Here is a 19,832-nt window from a genome sequence, read left to right as displayed (position 1 = left end):
CAATTCGAGGTTCAATTACCAATCTCTAAAACATAGTGTTAGTAGTCAAGAATAATTTGTTGTAATACGAGGAGACAGCTTCAAGCTTTTGAGGATTTTTGTGCTACTAGTGCAGCTATATTAACTAATGATGAATGAAAGGGCTAATAGTTGGATATCATCGACTATCTAGGAAACCATGAATTTGTGAAACATAAAGAATCAAAAATGAAATAGCACTATTTATTTTAGTACAAGTTTAAAGAAATGCACATTGGAATCAAGTGAGCTTCAGCACTGAGGCAGTTATGAATTATGGGCATACGGTTAGATATCAGTACAACCACAGCAGAGGAACCCGACATTGAATAAGTGCTAATATAACAGTACCACCTCATAACTGATTTAGGAATCAGCTGATGCAATATTGTGGTGTGAATCTTGCACTTCATGGAGCTGAACTCAATCAGAAAGCTTCTCAACCCCAGCCAGCATGGGAGTTGGCAAGGTTAAAATGTTTGAAATCAACTGCACTAACAAAATCTGCTGCCCCAAAGGCCACAGCTGATTTTCCAGGAAAGTAGTTGCTACAAGATATTGCAATCCTCTCTGCACAAGGCAACAAGGGAAGCTCTTGTCATGCCCAGTATTCCTGAACCACTCTGTAGTCAATCATTTTGTTTCTGCATACTTGATATTCCCTTCCACCCAACTATTCATCTCCATTGTCAAACTCAGAATCGGTTAATAGAATCATGAGAAGCTATTGGTTTCATCATCTCTGCGAAATGTGTGAGTTTGTTGCAATGGAGAGTAGAAAAATAGATAAAGGCCCCAATGAATAGAAGGGTATCAATTTTACCTAGTCAATCTTCTCATCTGAAGATCTACATGTCCAATTTGCCCTCCAAATAACTGACGGTGATAAAAGGCGATCCGTATTCCACCCTGATGACTGTAGCTGCAAGCAAGAACATACCATATTTTATTTAAATAAGGGCAGTTGATGCAATTTATACTGTAACAGTAGGGAAAAACATGTGTACATGTGTAACTTTAAAGAGCAATAGTTGTCTGACTTCTTACAAGAAGTGTTTTATCAGTTAGGCTCCTCTTATTAGCAATAATGCATGGTTCATGGTAAAAATCTCTTTAGGCAACTCTATTGAGCACATCTCTCATTTTCAAGCAGACATGATCACAATGAGAAATTGTATATACCATATTACCATTGGATCACTGAACGCATAATTAGCTACCAATTTGGTCAAAATCTTTAAATAATACCTTCAAAACAAAAGATTCATATTGCTTGTCCATCCACAATTGGCTCTCTGAATGTACAGATCTGTTTCTGTCTAGAAAATTTGCTACAACAAGTGCATGCAGGAACGACTTCAAGACGTCTGCGGCTGTTGAATCCTTATGCATAACAATGCTTATGATCCCCTTTCTCTCCAACAATAAATATTTTTCTAGAAATACACAAAATAAAAAAATAAATCAGCTTGAAGATTTTGATGAGAATTTATCGATTTGAAAGTATTATGTAAATCTGAACCTTTCTTATAATGAGATCCCGCCAAGTGTAAGAGGTCCACCCTGTTAGTGACATGAAAATATAAAATTGTTTCATATGCAGCATAAAATTTATTTGGAACAGTGGTTTTAGTAAACCACCAGAAACCTATTGCAACCCAAGATTCTAGAGTTTTGACTTTGATGATGCCTTCAAATGTGAAAGGCTGTCAGTCAACAGTTCTATAAATAGCTCCAGAAAAACAAGATGCATCAATTACAAGCTCAAAACAGGAAAATGACTTGCACCAGATTTCATAGCTAGATTTTAAAACAGACCTTCCAGGATGGTTTCAAAGAACCCACTTTTTTTTAGTGCAATGGGTTCTGCACAGCCTGCTATAGGTTTACATCTGGTTCGTAAACTAAAATAGGGAAGAAAAGGAATGGCAATTGTATCGCAATGCCATTTCAAGGCATATATTATGCAGAAGTTTGTATCATTCCAACAAATATGGAATAGATGATCTATGACGATTCCCAATTTTGCCATAAGAATGCTGATTTCTATGTTTGTCTATATTAGTTGACATAACAGCATTTGCATGTCATTTGCCTTGAAGTAAGCCGTCTTCCCTTGTAAAGTATTACATTCTACAATTGTTATTCCATTCTCACCTTATTCCACTCTTTGAACCAAACCTAAAGTCTGCATTAAAAATCTAGGGATATAGCATTAAAAAACACCTAAAAGCCCTTTGATTTGTGGATATAAGCAGAGTAATTTAGAAAAAAAAAAAAAAAAAAAAACTCACATCTCCAGGTGGTTTAGTGATGAAACCTTCACACCCAAACGTATCTGAGTGTGCAGAGACTTGATGTTTTTGGAGCACCATAAACTGGTCCATAAGGGCAAAACATGCTCCATTGCAGAGACCTGTTTGGGAGGAAGAACTGGAAACAAATCCACATGGATGCACCCAAATTCATAAAGCATTGCTTAGGTTCTGCTCATACAATTAAAGCACAGAAAATATTGACACTACAGATTGCATTTTTCTTGTTCCAAGCTCATTCTATTGAAATATATATATATATATATATAAATCAACAGAAGAAAACAAATTTCTGCACTTTTAATTTTCAAAAGTTAAAGCTTTCGAAATTCATGCAAATTCAATTTCTGCAGAAGAGGTTGCTAATGCGCCTTTTTTTGAAAAAAAAAAGAAGGTATATTGGGCTTGGAGCAGTTGCTCCTCATTCAAAATTAGACTCAAGATTGGAGTAAACCAGGGTACACACTACCTACTCTAACAAAATACTTGTTTCTTGGAATAGTAGACCACAGTTAAAAAAGGTAGCAATGAAGAGGAAAACTTAGAAAGCAAACTGCTATGAAATTATCACAACAGGTCCCATGGATCACCTTGGCCAGTCTTCATGAAATGCTGCAGAAGTATTGAGCTCCTTTCACCATTTAGGGTAATCAATGAAAGGCAGTGAACAGCCCTGTAGTTTGCTGCAGAAAACAAGAACAAGTATTTGACCATATCATTTATTATAAATTACATTTCAAGTTAGTTTTAACAGATTGTACCATATGAGCATATGGAAAATTGCTGCAGAAAAGAAGAACAAGTATTTGACCATATCATTTATTATAAACTACATTTCAAGTTAGTTTTAACAGATGGTACCATATGAGCAGATGGAAAACAATTAACTGAGGAAAAGAGGAATTTATCAATTAGTTTTAACTGATAGTACCATATGAGCAGATGGAAAACCAGTAACTGAGGAAAACCCCCCCCCCCCCGGGGGGGGGGGGGGGGTGTGGACTATCAATATCATAGTTTTAGCTTCACCTCAGGTTCTCTTCAGTTTAAACAAAATTGCAGAAGTTCAATATTCTGATAAAAAAGTTTTTTTTTGAAAGTAAAAAGTAAAATCATGACAAGGATAACCAAGGCACAAGAAGTGATAATAACACATTTGTCAATAAAATCTCCCGCAACATGTTGTGCCAAAATTCTCAACCTCATGCTTTATTTCAAGACTCTTTCCTGTGAGTGCGTATGCGTTCGCATGGTTTTACTCATATTCTTCTTTTCTATTTTTTTTATATTTCCTTTTTTACCAATAATATCCATGATTACCCTCGGTATCTCAAATTGAATGCAGGGCTTACAAAAAACTTCTAGGTAGAAGCAGTGAGTATGACATGTTTCTTGATCAATATGTCACAATGAGCAGCACTAGATGGGAAAGTAGCAGAGGAGGTGTGAACAGGCTGCGCAGTAGACTACTCTGGTTTGAGAATATTTGGATGTCCAGCCTACGTGCATGTTTCTAGTGAGGAGAGATTGAAACTTGATGTGAAGTCTAGACAGTGTATCTTTCTAAGGTATCAAAAAGGGATGAAAGGTTTCAAACTCTAAGATCCGAAGGCAAACAAGGCGGTGATCAGTAAAGATGTGGTTTTTGATGAGAAAGTAAAGTTGCAGCGTACTCAGGAAGAAGAGAAACAGGTGTAAGAAAATTGCAGCAGCAATGAGCATGTAGTGCAAGTGGAGCTAGAGATTCAAGGTAGAGATGACAATGTTTAGAACGCACAGAGTTTTAGCTCAGGAGATTAGCAGCATCACAGTATAACTATAGACAAGCCCAGACGCACTATCAGGCCACCCTCCAGGTATGGTTTTGATGATTTAGCTTCTTATGCACTCATTACTAGTAGCAGGGATCCTACTACTTTTTAAGAGGAGGCGCACAGCCAAGAGACGAGTAGATGGATGGGTACAATGGTGGATAAGATGGAGTCTTTGCATAAGAATTAGACATGTGAGTTGATGGAGCTTCCAGAGGAAAAGAGAGCGATAGGATGCAAATGGGTGTATAAGAAGAACGAAGCAGTATCTGAAAACGATGGAGAAAAATTTAAGGCTCATCTAGTAGCAAAGGGTTACTCACAGAGGAAAGGGGTTGATTATGATGAGATCTTCTCCCATGTGGTCAGACACACTTCCATCAAGGCATTATTGGGTCTGGTAGCGCATTTTCATATGCATTTGGAGCAGATGGATGTAAAGACAACGTTTCTCCATGGTGATTTGGAGGAGCTGATTTACATGGTACAGGCAGAAGGGTTCAGTCATCCTTGGACAGGAACACTTAGTCTGTAAATTGAGAAAATCACTTTACGGGCTAAAGCAGTCTTCGAGACAATGGTACAAGAGATTTGACTCCTACATGATCCGGATTGGCTACAGGAGATGTGAGTATGATTGTTGTGTTTATGTGAACAACCTTAATGATGGTTTATGTAGTTTTATGTTGCTTTATGTGGACGATATGTTGATTGCTGCAAAGAGTATGAGTGAAGTCAACAAGTTGAAAACTTTGTTGAGCAAAGAATTTGACATGAAGGATTTGAATGTGTCAAGAAGATTCTTGGGATGGAAATTCGCAGGGACAAAGCTTCCAGGAGATTGTGGTAGCGTAGTTATGCTAAAAGGGTGTTGGAGTGGTTCAGCATGGATAATGTAAAACCAGTGAGTACACCTTTGGCGAATTATTTTAGATTGTCTATTGCCCAATGCCCGAAGACAGATGATGAAGTTCATGACATGTCAAAGGTCCTATATGCCAGTGCAATGGGTTGCTTGATGTATGCTATGGTTTGTACAAGACCGAATCTAGCACAAGTTGTTAGTGTGGTGAGCAAGTTTCTATCAAATCTGGGACGACACCGTTAGGATGTAGTCAAGTGGATTTTCAAATACTTAAGGAGTACTATAGACTATGGCATCATGTTTGGCAGACAACAGGGTGATCCTTCAGTTGTAGGATATGTGGATGCAGACTATGCAAGGGACATGGATGATAGGAGATCTACCATAGGGCATGTATTCACTCTTGAGGGAGGGCCTATTTACTGGAGGTCCGGTTCAGTATCTAGTTGCACTATCTACTACTGAGTCAGAGTATATAGCAGTGGCTAAGGCTGCCAAAGAAGTGTTGTGGCTTATAGGATTGCTCAAGGAGTTGAGTTTTCAACAAGGTGGAGTTCAGCTGCATTGTGATAGTCAGAGTGCCATTTATTTGGCAAAGAACCAGGTGTATCATGCGAGGACCAAACACATAAATGTGAGGTTTCACAAGACCAAGGAATTGGTTTCTTCTGATGAACTATTACTTGAGAAAGTTCACACTTCTGAGAATGCAGCAGACATGTTGATAAAGCATGTTACCATTGACAAGTTCAAGCACTGCTTGGACTTGATTAACGTCTCCAGATGCTAGATGGGAGGGGTCCGAACCTATTGTCCCAAGTGGAGCTCCGAGTTATGTTTTTTTATTCTCCTAAGGGGTGAATATTCACCAAGGTGGAGATTGTTGAAGTATATGGCTCATATCGAGTGGAACACATGTACAAAGAAAGCAAGCTGAGGAAAAACAAGGAAGCTAGTCTGAAGAGAAAGCCGTTGACGGTTTGCATAGTACATCAACGGTTTCTTCCAGTAGTCAATTAGGAAGAAAACCATTGACGGTTTGATATAGGTACATCGACAGTTCTTCCAGTGAAGGAAAATTGTTGACGATTTCGTTTGGTAATGCTTTTGAAATTTGAATTGGGATCGCTATAGGTTGGGGATGCAGGGGCAAAATCCTCCGCAAATTAATACAGGGGTATTTGGGAAACTTTCTAATCCCTCTGTACGTCTAGGGTTAGCATAAATACAATGACGTAACCCTGTTTTTGTATGATAGTAAATTTCAGCCACCGCTTGCCCTTGTGGATGTAGGCATTTTGCCGAACCACGTTAATTCCTTGTGTGTCTTTTATTGCTTTTATTAATCTGTGTGTTTCCATATTATTCATTGTGATTGCATTGCACGATCGTTATTTCAACAACAACAGTTGCATATCTCAATTTTCTCCTTGTTTTCCATGAAAGCCTCTTTAACAAAGCGCTCTGCCTCTGATTCTTTTCCAGCCAAATTGTTGTCTGAATCATGCCCATATAGATTGTCCAAGCTTGCGTGTATTGATTGACCCCCCCTTCACCTTTTCCGCAATCTTTTGTTGCAATGAGTCTAGTATTGGGCTCTTGCCAACTACCTTTTCTAGGTTTGGGCTCCTTTTAATGACCCATACCACCTTGGTTTTCTTCAACCCAAATGTTTTGGGCTTCTAGCACAACTTTATCCAAGCCTTTCAGCCCCTCAGAAGACCCCTCAAAAGGCTTAAAAAATTTTTCCTTATTTCCCCATCCTCATGATCCATAGGGTTAGGCCTCCCCAATCCCTATGATTATAGGAGGTTTCCTTCTCTACCTCCAGCCTTGTCATCGGAGCTTGTTTGGTAACGTCTGCAAAGAAGTATGGCAAGAGCCTCTGAGACACTCGTCCTCTCGATTTTCTCCTATGCTCTTTGAATGTTCAAAGAACTACAATTAGAACATCGCCAACTGCCACTACTAGATTTGGATGATTTGTTCATGGTTCAATTTTTGCCACTCTTGCTATGAGTTCCTTGAGTTGTTGATCAATAAGAAACTGCAACGATTTAACTGGAACTCCAGCTTTTGCTAGTCCCATCTAGTTCCCTAGAAAGATCTAGATTGTCCTTTTGAGTTTCCTAACTACCAATCGGGCCTCTTCTTCACAACTTTGGCCTTGATCCATTTAAGAAACTAAGTATTCTCTTCCTTCAGCCTTCATGGTAACGGGGAAGAGTATTGTTGTTATCTTACAGTTTCTTATTGAAATAAAACATATATATATATAAACTGGTGGTTTTGCAAGGGCATAGACCAGCAGTTGAGGAGTGTTGTAGTTGTTGCATTGAGAACGTGATGGTAGTTGGAGACATCCATTTCAGGAAGCATTAGGGAGTAGGAAGAGGGGAAGGCTATGGAGGGAGCAACAGCAAAAAATTGGCCCTTGCAGTTGTGGGACTGATGGAGACTTCAGCAAGGATGGGAAGATGGGAGAGGAATCAGCTTGGTGAGAATTCAACTAGTTCTGATGTTCAATTTTATTAGAATTTCAGGTTGCATTATGGGCTTATTAGGATTTGGGACCACTTGGGATTTTGGCTTGGATTATGTGAGTTTGAATTTTGGGCTTTGCCAGGCTAATGCTTCATTGGGTTTCATTGGGTCTTGATTTTGACTGCATAATTTTTTGCTCCCATTTTCTTTTTTTTCAGTAAAAGAAAATATTAAGAAAGGATGTACAATCATACTGATGATACTAAATCCTCAAAATAAGATAGTAAACAAGAGTAAAAACTCAAAAAGGAAAAAGAAAAAAAGAATGAAAAACAAAACTAAAATCTGCTATAATTAGCCAAGAAATCACCTCTAGTCCACCGAACACTCCAAATCAGCTAACTTTCTCTGACCCTTCTTCACCATAGATTTGCCACCATCAAGCCTAACTTCATTTCCACCTTGATAAGACAACATAGGGTGCAAGTCATCCAATAAACTCTGGGTTTCAATGTCTTCCCCAGAAATTTCTTAAACAAGAGTAGGCAGAATTCCATCCTCAACCTTACTTTCATCTTTAGTGACCTCGTCTTCAAACATATGAATTATGCATTCAAAATCACTACTCCCTATGCTATCCTCATCTGAAACATCTTCTCATCTCTTACTATCTTTGCTCAATTTGGCCCTCTCACCAATTGGCTCCTCCACTATACTTGAACACCTTTGGAATATTTCTTAATAATTTTAGGTGTTTTCACACCTGACAAATCTTGCTTATCTTCATTAAATTTCTCCCTTCAAAACCTATTTGCACTTCTATACTTCGAACTTAAACCTTTACACTCCTTGAGTTATCCAAATTGACTCCATACCAAATAGATTTCAAACCGACCCAAAAATGAAATCCTGGTTTTCTAACTCACAAGAATTAAGATATTAGAAACAACCTCCCCCCCCCCCCCCCCCCATCTTTTCTTCCCTAAAACTCCCCCTATTATCATTCTTCTCCTGTTGAGGAAAAGCAACATGCCTTCCTCCTTTCGTCACCTGCTTTATATTGTTATTGGAGAATCCCATGACCTCCAAGGAAGAGGAGCACAACTAAGGGCCGATCGGAACACCTTGCATCTCATTCAAAGATTAGCACAGTTCATCTTGCTTCTGCTCTAAAGAATGCTGAACTCTTGTGACCTCAAAAGTCTAGAGCAGAAGGGCTTCCTTATGGTTAGGGACCTGTAAAGACTTTTGGGCCTGCCCATTTAATTGTCCCATCTGGGCTTTCTCACTACCCAAGCCCAGTGTTAATTCATAAGATTGCTTTTGGGTCTCCTTAATCAGCAAGCCCAACAAAGAGTTTGAAGAGTTTTGTTATCTTTGAACAGCCGGTCCAAGTCTATCTTAATCGACAATAAGGCAGGCCCAGCCCACTCAATCTTTGTCAACCCGTCATATCCCTATAAGAAACCCTAGCCACCTCTGATCTCAGCTGCTCAGCCAGAAACGATGCCCTTTCCACTGTCAATTGTTCGTGCATAGCTGACTGAATGAACTTCTCTTGCATTCTTCCCCCACAATGACCAGACCACCTCCTGCACACTCTTAGAAATCAATCGACCTCCACCATCACCTATGCTTCTAGAAACAATCTGATTCCATGAGCAATTTTTCACAAATTGTCTTGCTATATGCTTCATTAGACCCTGACCGACAAGAGCTCTCCAACGCAATGAAAGCATCCCCACATCGAGACCATCCATCCCCTTTCATCCCTTTAGGAACAAAAATGGAATACCTTTTACCCCTCCGTGCCCTATTTCCATGAACTTAACCTGCCCTAATCGCATGAATCCCCGATACAGTAGTCAATAAAACTCAATTGGAATCTTCGAAAGACCTTGCTTAACCTACCGGCAGAAGACGAGAATCGCTGTGAAAATCATGAAGCTGCAGCTGACGAGAGTCATACCCACCGATTTCACTTACGATTTTTCTAAAAAACAAACAATACTCAAACCTTTCCTACCTTATCCACTCACAAATTGAAGGACTTCCTTTCAATTTGGATTAAGCAAACCCCCACCATCAAATCTTACTACCAACATGATATCAAACAAAAGAGAGATGAGCCATGAGAGGACTTCTTACGAGAGAGAGAACCATTGTGAGAGATTCACACCTAAATTTCACTTTCTGTTCCCATTATTGGATTTATTGAACTAAGGATTTATTTTTTATTTTATTTTTTTTGCATTGTGTATTTGGTCCTCTTGCATTTTAAATTACCTTCATGTATATTGCTTTTAAACAAAAACAAAATTAAAAATAAGCATAGAAGAAATAATAAAAAGTAAGAAGACTATTATCTTAAATTGCCCAAGCAAAATATAGTGTCAATAATGGCAATAAGACAATAAAATTATAAATGCCTACAAACAAGCAATAAAATCCACAAATAACCTGCACTTATTCAATCATTTTGTCATACACATGTATGTACTTATACAGAGCATGGACCCACACATTATATAATTAGAATGCCACGAAGGTTCTTGATCATCACCATAATTTTCAGATATCAAAGTTTTTAGTGCCAGGAATCATCAAAGTCAGGCTTACCATACATATGGAACATGGTGAGGGAAAGAAAAGAAAACCAAATTGCTAGGGGCTGTCCCATTGTGATACGAGCAACAAGCATTCCTATTGCCATTCCAGTCATTGTTGCAACTGTCTCTTGACTCCCCTCCTACCAAACGAACAAAAGCATGCAGTAAGCTAATACTGGCAAAATTAATTAAAGATTTTTCCCCTCATTCAACTCACAGAATGATATGCAAGTACCTTTGCAGATATATCCGCAGCATTATTCTGCAGGGAAAAATGCTGTGTCAAAGCAGCTCTTGTGGCTCCACTTGCAACACCAGCTGAATGAGAAAAGGATAGTGGAAATATACGTGCTTAAACACAAGATAGAAAACAATATAATGAAGTATCCACTTAGCAGCGCTGTCCCAACTAAGAGCACAGTTTATCTCAAACAAGTGCCAAATTCCAGCTTGGCCAACCACCGTTTAATGCGGAAATATCCTCTGGAGGTTTAGGGCCTTTCGCCCAAGGGAGACACAATCCCTACTCTCTCAAATTCCACAATTTCACAGCCACAACAACACATGGTGCCATCTATTTCACAAAATAACAATTCAACATATGCATACACAAGCTTTGACACAGCAAGTGAAACCATAATCCTTACAAGCTGAATATCTATCACATGAAAATTTCCCAACCAACCAAGATATGCAACTATGAAAACAAAAAAAAAAAGAAAAAAAAAATACATATATATATATATGCATTATGCAGCCATATCAAGTAATTAGAGATAACAAGCTTAAATCTTCCTTATTAGGATTCAACTTTATGCAAGTTGCTACCCTTGTTTCCTTTAAATACCCAAAATCCCTAGGTGAATAAATGAAAATTAAGAACACCCACTTGATTTTTAGCTTCTTCTAACTCAGTTCAAGTCTCCCTCTGAATTTCATGTATTTTCTCCTGATTTTCTCCAGAGTTTAACTGTTTTTACAAAAGAAGGGATTTCCTTAGCAGATCCACCTCTTATGAGCTATTTTCCATGTTGGTAGAGTCGTTAGAGGACTTCAACCATGAGCTTTAGCAATATTGTTGATCAATTCCATAATGAGTGCGGTTTTACCTACTCCAGCCCCTCCGAATAGTCCATTATCCTCTCTCTCTCTCTCTTTAGAACTAGGGTTTACTGCAAGAGTAGTTGTATTCTTTTTTGCATTCAGGCTGCTCTGCAGGGCTGGAAAGGTCAAGACAGCAACTGGACACATGGCAGGACTGTAGCAGCTGGTGCCAACAGGGTCCAGCAGTGCTAACATCTGCGTGCTAGGTGTAGGCTGCTGGTTTTTCCAGAGCTGCCAGGTGGCTCCTGCTCGTTTGTAGTGCTGTCAGGTGTCACACCTGGTTTCAGCATGCCCCATCTTCATTTTTTTCCCTCTCCCTGCCCCAACTCTTATTCTATTTATGTTTTAGCATGACCCTCATAATTTTCTTTCATCTATGCCCCTCCCTACCAATAATAAGTCAAATGGAATTTCCAATATCAGTTAACACAACTCAAATAAATGATTACATGGCTAGTATGAACTTGTTTATTGCAAAATAGAGCAATTCATTCTAATTTATCTAGTTTATATTTACCGTGGCTTAAAGGGTATGGTTCGTGCTGAAGTATACAAGGAATCTACTTATAATCATTTCAAATGAAGGCAATAGGAATTCAGTTGCTCCTGTGTTGTCTCGTGCAATTGCTTCAAACCCCATTTAAGTTGATAGCCATGAACAAATTAGAATAATAATGAAGTAGGAAGTCACTGTGATCAACAATTATAAAGTGCCAAGGGAGAGATCTTGTCACCCCAACGAAATGGATACTACAAGGGTCACATCAAGAATCTTTTTGCTAATACTCTAGCTCTTCTGAGTCAATCGAAGGAATGGTAAGATCGATTGACTTATTTATTTGCATTCTACATTTTTTTTTTCTCTTTTTTTAATTGCTTCTATTCGTAGGATCCTATGTCATGGCAAGGTTAGATTGATGATGTGGACATTAAGGCTAAGATGAGAGCTTCACTAGAAAGACCCGCCATTACCAAGACATTCATCACAAGTCCAAATGAAGTTCACTTGTCTCTCCATTTGTTGAGTAAAGGAAGACCTGTTAATGATGGCATTATAGAATCAGCTACAAGCAACTCTGTGGTTGGGAGGGATTGGAGATCTTGAGTTTGGACTCTTTTGGAAACTCTTCTTGCAAATTGCTTTTACTTATATGATGTATGTTATCAATAGTAACAATCCTTTATTTGGAAATCTAAGGGCCTATTAAATTGTCAAAAGTAGGGGTGTGCAAATTTTAGTTTGAACTGAAAAAAACCTACTGATCTGCCCCCTCTCGGTTCAAGTGATTCAGTTCCGAACCTTGTTCCATTTGGTTCAGTGGACAAATTGAGAACCAAATAATTTTAGGTTTGATTTTTGGTTTAAAAATGATAAGTTGAGTTTTATTTATAGTAAATAAATATTAAATATAATATATATATATGTATGTATATATATATATATATATATATAGGAAAATATACCCCATCTGTCAATTGCCCAAAGGCCCCAAACTTGACCCTTGGAAAAATTAGGGTTCCCATTTATTTCCCAAGTCCCACTTCCCCTTCAGTTTCGAGTTCAAGGCTTAGAGTACCGCCTGCAGCTTGCTGAGTGTCGCTGCCACCTGCTGCCTGCTGGCCCTGTCGCCATCGTCATTTGCCAACCCTGCCCCCATTGAGTCTTTGACAGTTTTGAGTATCCACCGGTCGTTGCCATCGCCTCCAACCTCCCATCACCGCACTCCACAACCCGCAAGTTCATCTTCTTCTTCTTTTCTTTTCTTGTTCTTTCCTTTTTTTCTTCTTTTATATTCTCGTTAATGCTGCTCAATGGAATAAAAAATAGTATTTTGATCTTGGTTCCAATTAGTTGGTTTATTCGGTTTTATAGGAAAGTCAGTTCATGAAAATATTCGGTTTGGTTTAATTCTGATTTCAATCAGTCGGTTCAATTTTTCAAGTGTATTAACCGAACCAAAGTACTTTGATTCGGGTTGGTTGCCTTGCCAATTCAGTTTGGTTTTCTTGGCCATTGAACCGAAAAAAATCAATTTTCCTCTTTTTGCCACTAAACGAACTGAACCGACTGATAGCACAATCCTAGTCGAAAGCAGTTTTCCCTTTCCATTTTAGTTTTTCAAAAAATTATAAAAAATTTAGTTATTTTTTTTATTTTTACAATTTGTATGAAATAAATGAAAAAGAATAAAGTGTTTTGGCACTATTTTCTTGTGGAAATAGTTTTGTTTTCCATTTTAAAATTTTCTAATAATTACAAAAATGCCACTTGTTTTCCAATTTTTCAAATTTATATAGAAAAGTTGGAAAACATCTTTTTATTATTTTCAAGATTTCTAATTCTTAAAGTGTATGGGAGCATGAAATTTAGATCTTGGATTTTAATTTATATGGATTATGTATAGATTTTCTTCTAAATCCATGATCCCAAATATTACCTTGTACAAGTTCTGGAAAATTGAAAAACAAGTTGTCTTTATTTGTAATTATTTTGAAATCTAGAAATAAAAAATGAAAAAAAAAAATTGCACATTTAAACAAAATTTTTAATTTCTATCTTTTAATACGAATAAAAAAAAACTAAAAAATAAGCTTTTTTTTTTTTTTAATAATTCTAAACTAAAACATAGAAATGTAAAATGTTTTCCACAACTACACGGGCACTAGGATTTTTTCTAAAATCAAGGCTCCTATATGGAGTGCAGCCCTTGAAAGAATCAAAAGAAACATCTCCTCTAGAGGAGAAGGAAAGACAAAGCCCTGTCTCCTAATGTGCATTTGGTTTGCTGTGGTGAGATTGCTTCTTATTTGTTTTTACATTGCATTTTTTGAAGGTTTGGAAAGAGTTGTTTAGTGTTTTTGGGGCAGTAGGTTAATAGTCTAAAAAACATTCCGTTCTAGGCAAATGTCTTTGGATGTCTTTGGAGGTTTCCTCTAGAAAGTTGAATCCTTATAGCACAAGGTGATTAAAAACAAGTATGGGATCAAATGGAACAGGTGGAAGACAAGAGGCAGTGGCATTACCTCTTACATATGTCCCTAGAAATTCGTGTCCCAAGTAGCTTGTCTTTTCTTATTTGGTTTGAAGTGGGTAATGGCAAAAAAGTTCGCTTTGGGAGGACGTGTGGGTGGGGGAGTCTTTGTTGGAGTTGAAATTTCATCATTTATTCAAGCTTTCATTGCTTCATAATGCTTCCATGAGCTCCTTCATTTCTTCTAAGAGGGGCCATCTTCTTGGGATTTCCATTTCTTTGGGAATCTCAATGAAAATGAGCTTGAAGAGCTCACCATCCTTCTTTTTTTATTGCACCATCATAACCCTACCATCCTTTGTGGAAGGGTGATCCCTTGGGTACATTCACTTCTAAATTGTTTCTATATCACATTTTAAAACCCACCTCCCCCAACCTTTTTCCTTGGAAGCACATTCTTTGGAGGGGAAGGTCCTTGGGAAGATTTGAGCTTTTGGTTGGACCATGATCTTGGAAAGGATTAACACACAGGATTTGCTTCAAAGGAGAAGGCTCCATAAAGCTTTCTAACATGTGCTTCATGTGTTATGCAAGTAACAAAATAAATGCCCATCTATTTGCACATTGCAGGGCAGCATTGGAGCTTTCGAATTCCCTTTTCTCTTGTGGGAAACCAACGAGGGGACCGTCATTGGTCAATTTCTAGGGTTTTGGACATAATAGAAAATGGAAGAGGTCTTTGGTTTGAGGCTGTCTTTGCCATCCTTTGGACCTGCGGATTGAGAGGAATGCAAGGACTTCTAATTTGCTCAACCTGTCCATAATTACTTTGGGATAAAGCCACTTTCCTCACATCCCTTCAGGTGCATTCTCTTGGTTTTTTTCAGGGATTACTACTGTCTGACCTCACAAGAGATTGGAGAGCAGCGCTCTAGTAATTGGTACTTGTATTGTTGTTCCTGTTTTCTTTAATAACTTATAGTTTTTTTTTGTATCTTTTGTAATCCAAGGAGGAATCCTAGTCCTCTATTTTGTACTTTGTTTATTGCTTTAAAAAAATTTTCTTTTTTCCAAGAAAAAATAGTTTTAATGAAAAGGTGGTGATCTGTGTAACAGTATGGTCACAGTGTAGTGGTTGCAGACATCAGTCAATTTTATGAGATTAGCAAACTTGGTAGGACTAAGTGATTGTTACCAAACAAAATTTTAAATCAAGGCAGCATGCGCTAAACATCTTGAATGTAATATTGGTCCTTTCGTCGCTAGAAAGAGAAAATCCTTGTAGCTCTTGCTAGTCGCCATTTCATTGAATATAAATCTTATCTAAACTAAGAATACATAAAATAATGATTTATAAACATTGTCCTATATCAGTGGATGGATTATTAGGTACTTCATTTGCAGGTTTGGAAGAAAGGATAGGGAACGGTCATAGAAATGCGGTATCTTTCCAGTATTGTGGGGATTATGGCTGGCTTTTTGGGGGAAAAGTTGAATTGGATACTGGTTTGGGAAAAGATTCATTACATGGCCGCTTTGTGGAGTGTTGGGTTTAAGTTTTTTGGGGGAATTAGCTTTCCAGAATTTCAGTGAGATTGAAGGAATATGGCTTGATTTTTCCTTTTTTCTTCATTGTTTTCTAGTTTTTTTCCTCTGGTTTGTTCCAGAATTTTCTAGGGAGATGTCTTATTATCCTTCTCGTAAAATTTTCTCTTATTAATGAATCTTCTTTTGCTATCAAAAAGAAAACTAGATGTATGTTACAAATTCAATTTCTAACCAACAGAAGAAATAACTTCTAAAATATGATTTTTCCTCTCGCACAAAATGGAAAGATTGTTTATCTTTAATTAAGTTCAGTTAAATTATTGACTATTTGATAATAAATATGATGAATATAGTTTATAAATTCTTTTTCAAGTTTTAGAAGCTTGAAATGTTTTTAAAAAGTATAAAATTAGTGTAAGAAAATTGTTAGAGCCATTCAAAAGAAATTTGAAGGCATAACAGCAACAACACACCAACAATTTTTGATACCATGGTGGGCTTGCCTAACATTTTTGAAGAGCGTATGTTCTCTTTCTTTAGGACTTTTGGTAAAACCAAGGAGAGGAATGTGTTATAAGTGCTTTGTTTGCAGTGAACTGGTGAATTTGGTTGGAGAGCGATGCCAGTACTTTTTTGGGATTCTTAGCTTTTAACTGAATACCAATGGTCTAGGGTGGTGTTCTTGGCACCACTTTGAACTTGAGCATGCTTTCTCAGAGTAATTTCTTTGACCAAATCGCAGAGGAACTCACGAGCCGCAATTTATTACATTTTCCAGATTTCTGTTTTGGTTCTTTTTGTGCTTGTTTGTTTCTTGTCAGTGGATGTCTCATTCTCTTATGCATTGCCCCTCTTCTCTCTAATTTAATTCTCTGTTTATCTAAAAGACACTGGTCAAGATTTTTTTTTTAGATAAAAAAGGGAATTTACTAAAACATAGGAGTGAAGTTACAACCTAAGAGACGACAAGAGGTCCTTAAAAAAAGTGTCAAAAAGAAAAAGAAGAAAAACAAAACCTAACAAACTCTAAGGGTCTGTTTGGTATCGTTTATGTTTTTTATTTTCATTTTTGTTCAGTAAGAAGAAGATTATGGCAACACATTTGTTTATGTTGCTAGTTTTACGTTTTTGTTGTCAGTTTTCGGCTATTTCTAAAAAACTGAAAACCAACTTTTATGGGCCCTGTTTGATATCATCGTTGTTTTCTGTTTCTGCACAGTGAAGAAACAAATTATAAAAACGCATTTGTTTATGTCTTGTTTGTGAAAAAACTAAAAACCAGATTTTATTATTTTTAGTTATGTTAGCAACTTGTTGTCGGAAATTTTAATATCAAGAAATAGTTCTTTTAGATTAAAACATTCATTTTATACACTTTTAAATTAAAATTAAAAGAAAAAGATTATATGAATCTAAATATAATTCAAATGAAAATATAGATAAATTCCAAAAAATAATAATAAAGCCAACTACAAAATATTTTTGCTATTTTTTAATTGTCACGTCCAATAAAAATTTTATGGTAAAGTAAAATTTGAAAGTATAACAATTAAATAAAATAATTATAATAATTTTTATTTTTATTATAGTATTTTTTTAACATGTATTTTCTTGCAATTATTTTAATCATATTTTTATAAAATTATTTGATTTAGAGATGAAAATGAGCATTTTTTTATTTTAGCTTTATAAATATTAACCAAACAAGTTGTTGGTTTCTAGTTTTTAGTTTCTGTTTCTAGTTTTCGGTTTTCATCTCTATAATTTTTAACAGTGATACCAAACAACCCCCTATGTGTTTTCACAACCACTACAATACTTTAATATGAAGAATCAAATTTTTTGAATTAAATTGTTCATTTTATACATAATCTTTAATTAAAAGTAAAATGAATATGTGAATTTAAAATATAATTAAAATAAAATATCCATAAATTTTCTAATTTTTTTTTATAAAAATAATAAGTATTTTAAAATATTTTTATTATTTTTCATTTTACATGTACAATAAGATTGTTCTTGTAGCACTAAAAATTAAGTTTTGAAACATAATAATTGAGTAAAAGAATTATTGAGATTTTGATTAAATGAATGACCTAACTTGAAGATAGGTCTCTCCATCTATGTATAATACAAATCAAATACATTCCAATGGCCATAATATCCTCACTAACTCTCACTAATTAACATACTAACTCACTTAACAATAATACTAAAAAACTAAAATAACCTTTAACACTCCTCCTTTAGGCTAGAGCATAAATATCATATGCTCCTAGCTTGTAACAAATAAATTTAACATGAGCACCCCCAAAAGCTTTGGTAAACAAATCAACAATTTGCATATCCGACTTTACATAAGGGGTAGTAATGAGCTTTTGCACAAGTTTCTCCCAAACAAAATGACAATCAACTTCGGTGTGTTTCGTACCCTCATGAAAGACGAGGTTGGAGGCAATATGAAAAACAACCTGCTTATCAAACATAAACTCCATACTCTGAGAATGTGGAAACCCAATTCTTCCAACATATTTTTCAACCAAACAAGTTCAAAGTAGTGAGTCATAGCTCTATACTTCGATTCAGCACTTGACTTGCCAACCACAGTTTGTTTGTTACTTTTCCAAGAAACCACATTACCACCAACCAAGATAAAGTACCTAGTTGTGGATCTTTAGCCGGAAGGCGATCCAGCCCAATCTACATCTATATATTCCTAAATATAAGTCTAACCTTGGTCTCGATATAAAAGACCTCTCCCAAGTGAACTTTTAAGATATTTAAAGACGTGGATTACTGCGTCCTAGTGACTTGTCCTCAAAGAATCTAGAAATTGACTCACAACGTTTGTTGCAAAAGATATGTTTGGCCGAGTGGCTGTGAGATAATTCAAACTTTCCAACAAGTCTCTAGTATTGTCCAAGATTAGGCAACAAATCACCTATATCCAACACTAACTTCTTGTTAGGATCCAAGGGTGTATCAACTGATTTGGATCCCAACAATCCAATTTCATCCAATTGATCAAGAACATACTTCCTCTAACACAAAATAGTTCCCAAACGAGATCTAGACACTTCTATACCCAATAAGAATTTCAACAATCCCAAATTTTTGGTTTGAAACTTAGTCTATAGAAAATGTTTAGGAGTTTGAATACCTTTACCATCATCACCAGTAATAACAATATCATCCACATACACAACAAGAAGGATCCTACTTGATGAATATGACAATAAAACACAGAGTGATCCTCCACTGCACACCATCAAAGATCAAACTCAAGTACTATAACATTGAATCGACCAAACCATGCTCTAGGAGATTGTCTTAAACTGTATAGTACCTTCTTAAGCTACACACTAAGTTTGAACCCACCCCCCCCCCCCCCCCCCCCCTCTCTTTAAGCAACAAAATCAAGTGGTTGCTCCATATAGACCTCCTCCTCAAGATCACCATTAAAGAAGGCATTCTTCACATGAAACTGATGCATAGGCTAGTGACATGTGGTATCCAAGGAAATGAACAAACATGCTGAAGTAAATTTGGCAATCGGAGAAAAGTGTCATAAATATCCAAATCATACACCTAAGTATGCTTCTTAGCAATAAGACGTGCCTTCAAGCAAGCCACAAAACCATCAGGGTTGACTTTCACAGTGTATACCTAGCGACAACCAACCACAAACTTATCAGGAGGAAGAGATACCAAGTCCCAAGTACCATTGTCTTGTAAGGCATTTATCTCTTCAACCATGGCATTACTCCACCCAAAGTGGGCTAAGGCTTCCTAAACAAATTTGGGAAGGGCAGCAGATTATAGAGTAGTAACAAAACACTAATAGGAGGGTGATAAGAAGTTAGAGCAAACATAGTTGGAAATGGGATGCTATACAAATGTGTTTACCTTTCCGGACAGCAATGGGAGGATCAACATCGTCAGAAATATGATCATCATACGAGGAAACCAAAGGCATGGTAGTAAAAGCTAGAGGGGACTCTCTTCCTTGGAGCCGCCATTGTGAATAAACCTACAAATTAGGACAATTGAGAAGATGAGAAAGACTCAAAACTACATGGAGATGCATGCGGTTGGTTAGGCAAGGA

The 19,832-nt window shown here is 36.8% G+C and overlaps 1 protein-coding gene across 4 annotated transcripts in view; it reads right to left on the bottom strand.

The window, feature by feature from the left end:
• LOC131154142 (protein root UVB sensitive 3) overlaps positions 1-19,832 on the bottom strand; it is a 50,184-nt gene that overhangs the window by 1,117 nt on the left and 29,235 nt on the right. The window contains exons 9-16 of one of the 4 annotated variants that reach the window (XM_058106688.1): positions 10,338-10,420; positions 10,113-10,242; positions 2,924-3,016; positions 2,313-2,451; positions 1,541-1,581; positions 1,267-1,454; positions 842-940; positions 184-760 (exon numbers count right to left, since the gene is read on the bottom strand). In XM_058106688.1, the coding sequence (XP_057962671.1) occupies positions 842-940; positions 1,267-1,454; positions 1,541-1,581; positions 2,313-2,451; positions 2,924-3,016; positions 10,113-10,242; positions 10,338-10,420 (773 nt within the window). In that variant the 3' untranslated portion in view covers positions 184-760. Of the gene's footprint in view, positions 1-183; positions 761-841; positions 941-1,266; positions 1,455-1,540; positions 1,582-2,312; positions 2,452-2,923; positions 3,017-10,112; positions 10,243-10,337; positions 10,421-19,832 lie in introns of those variants that run through there. The other 3 variants (XM_058106687.1, XM_058106689.1, XM_058106690.1) reach the window with 3 other exon arrangements.

This window comes from Malania oleifera, chromosome 4 (genome assembly GCF_029873635.1).
Source record: "Malania oleifera isolate guangnan ecotype guangnan chromosome 4, ASM2987363v1, whole genome shotgun sequence".
In the NCBI taxonomy this organism is placed as follows: domain Eukaryota; kingdom Viridiplantae; phylum Streptophyta; class Magnoliopsida; order Santalales; family Ximeniaceae; genus Malania; species Malania oleifera.
Note: the sequence above shows the minus strand (reverse complement) of the source record. Positions and strands in the feature narration are given on the sequence as shown.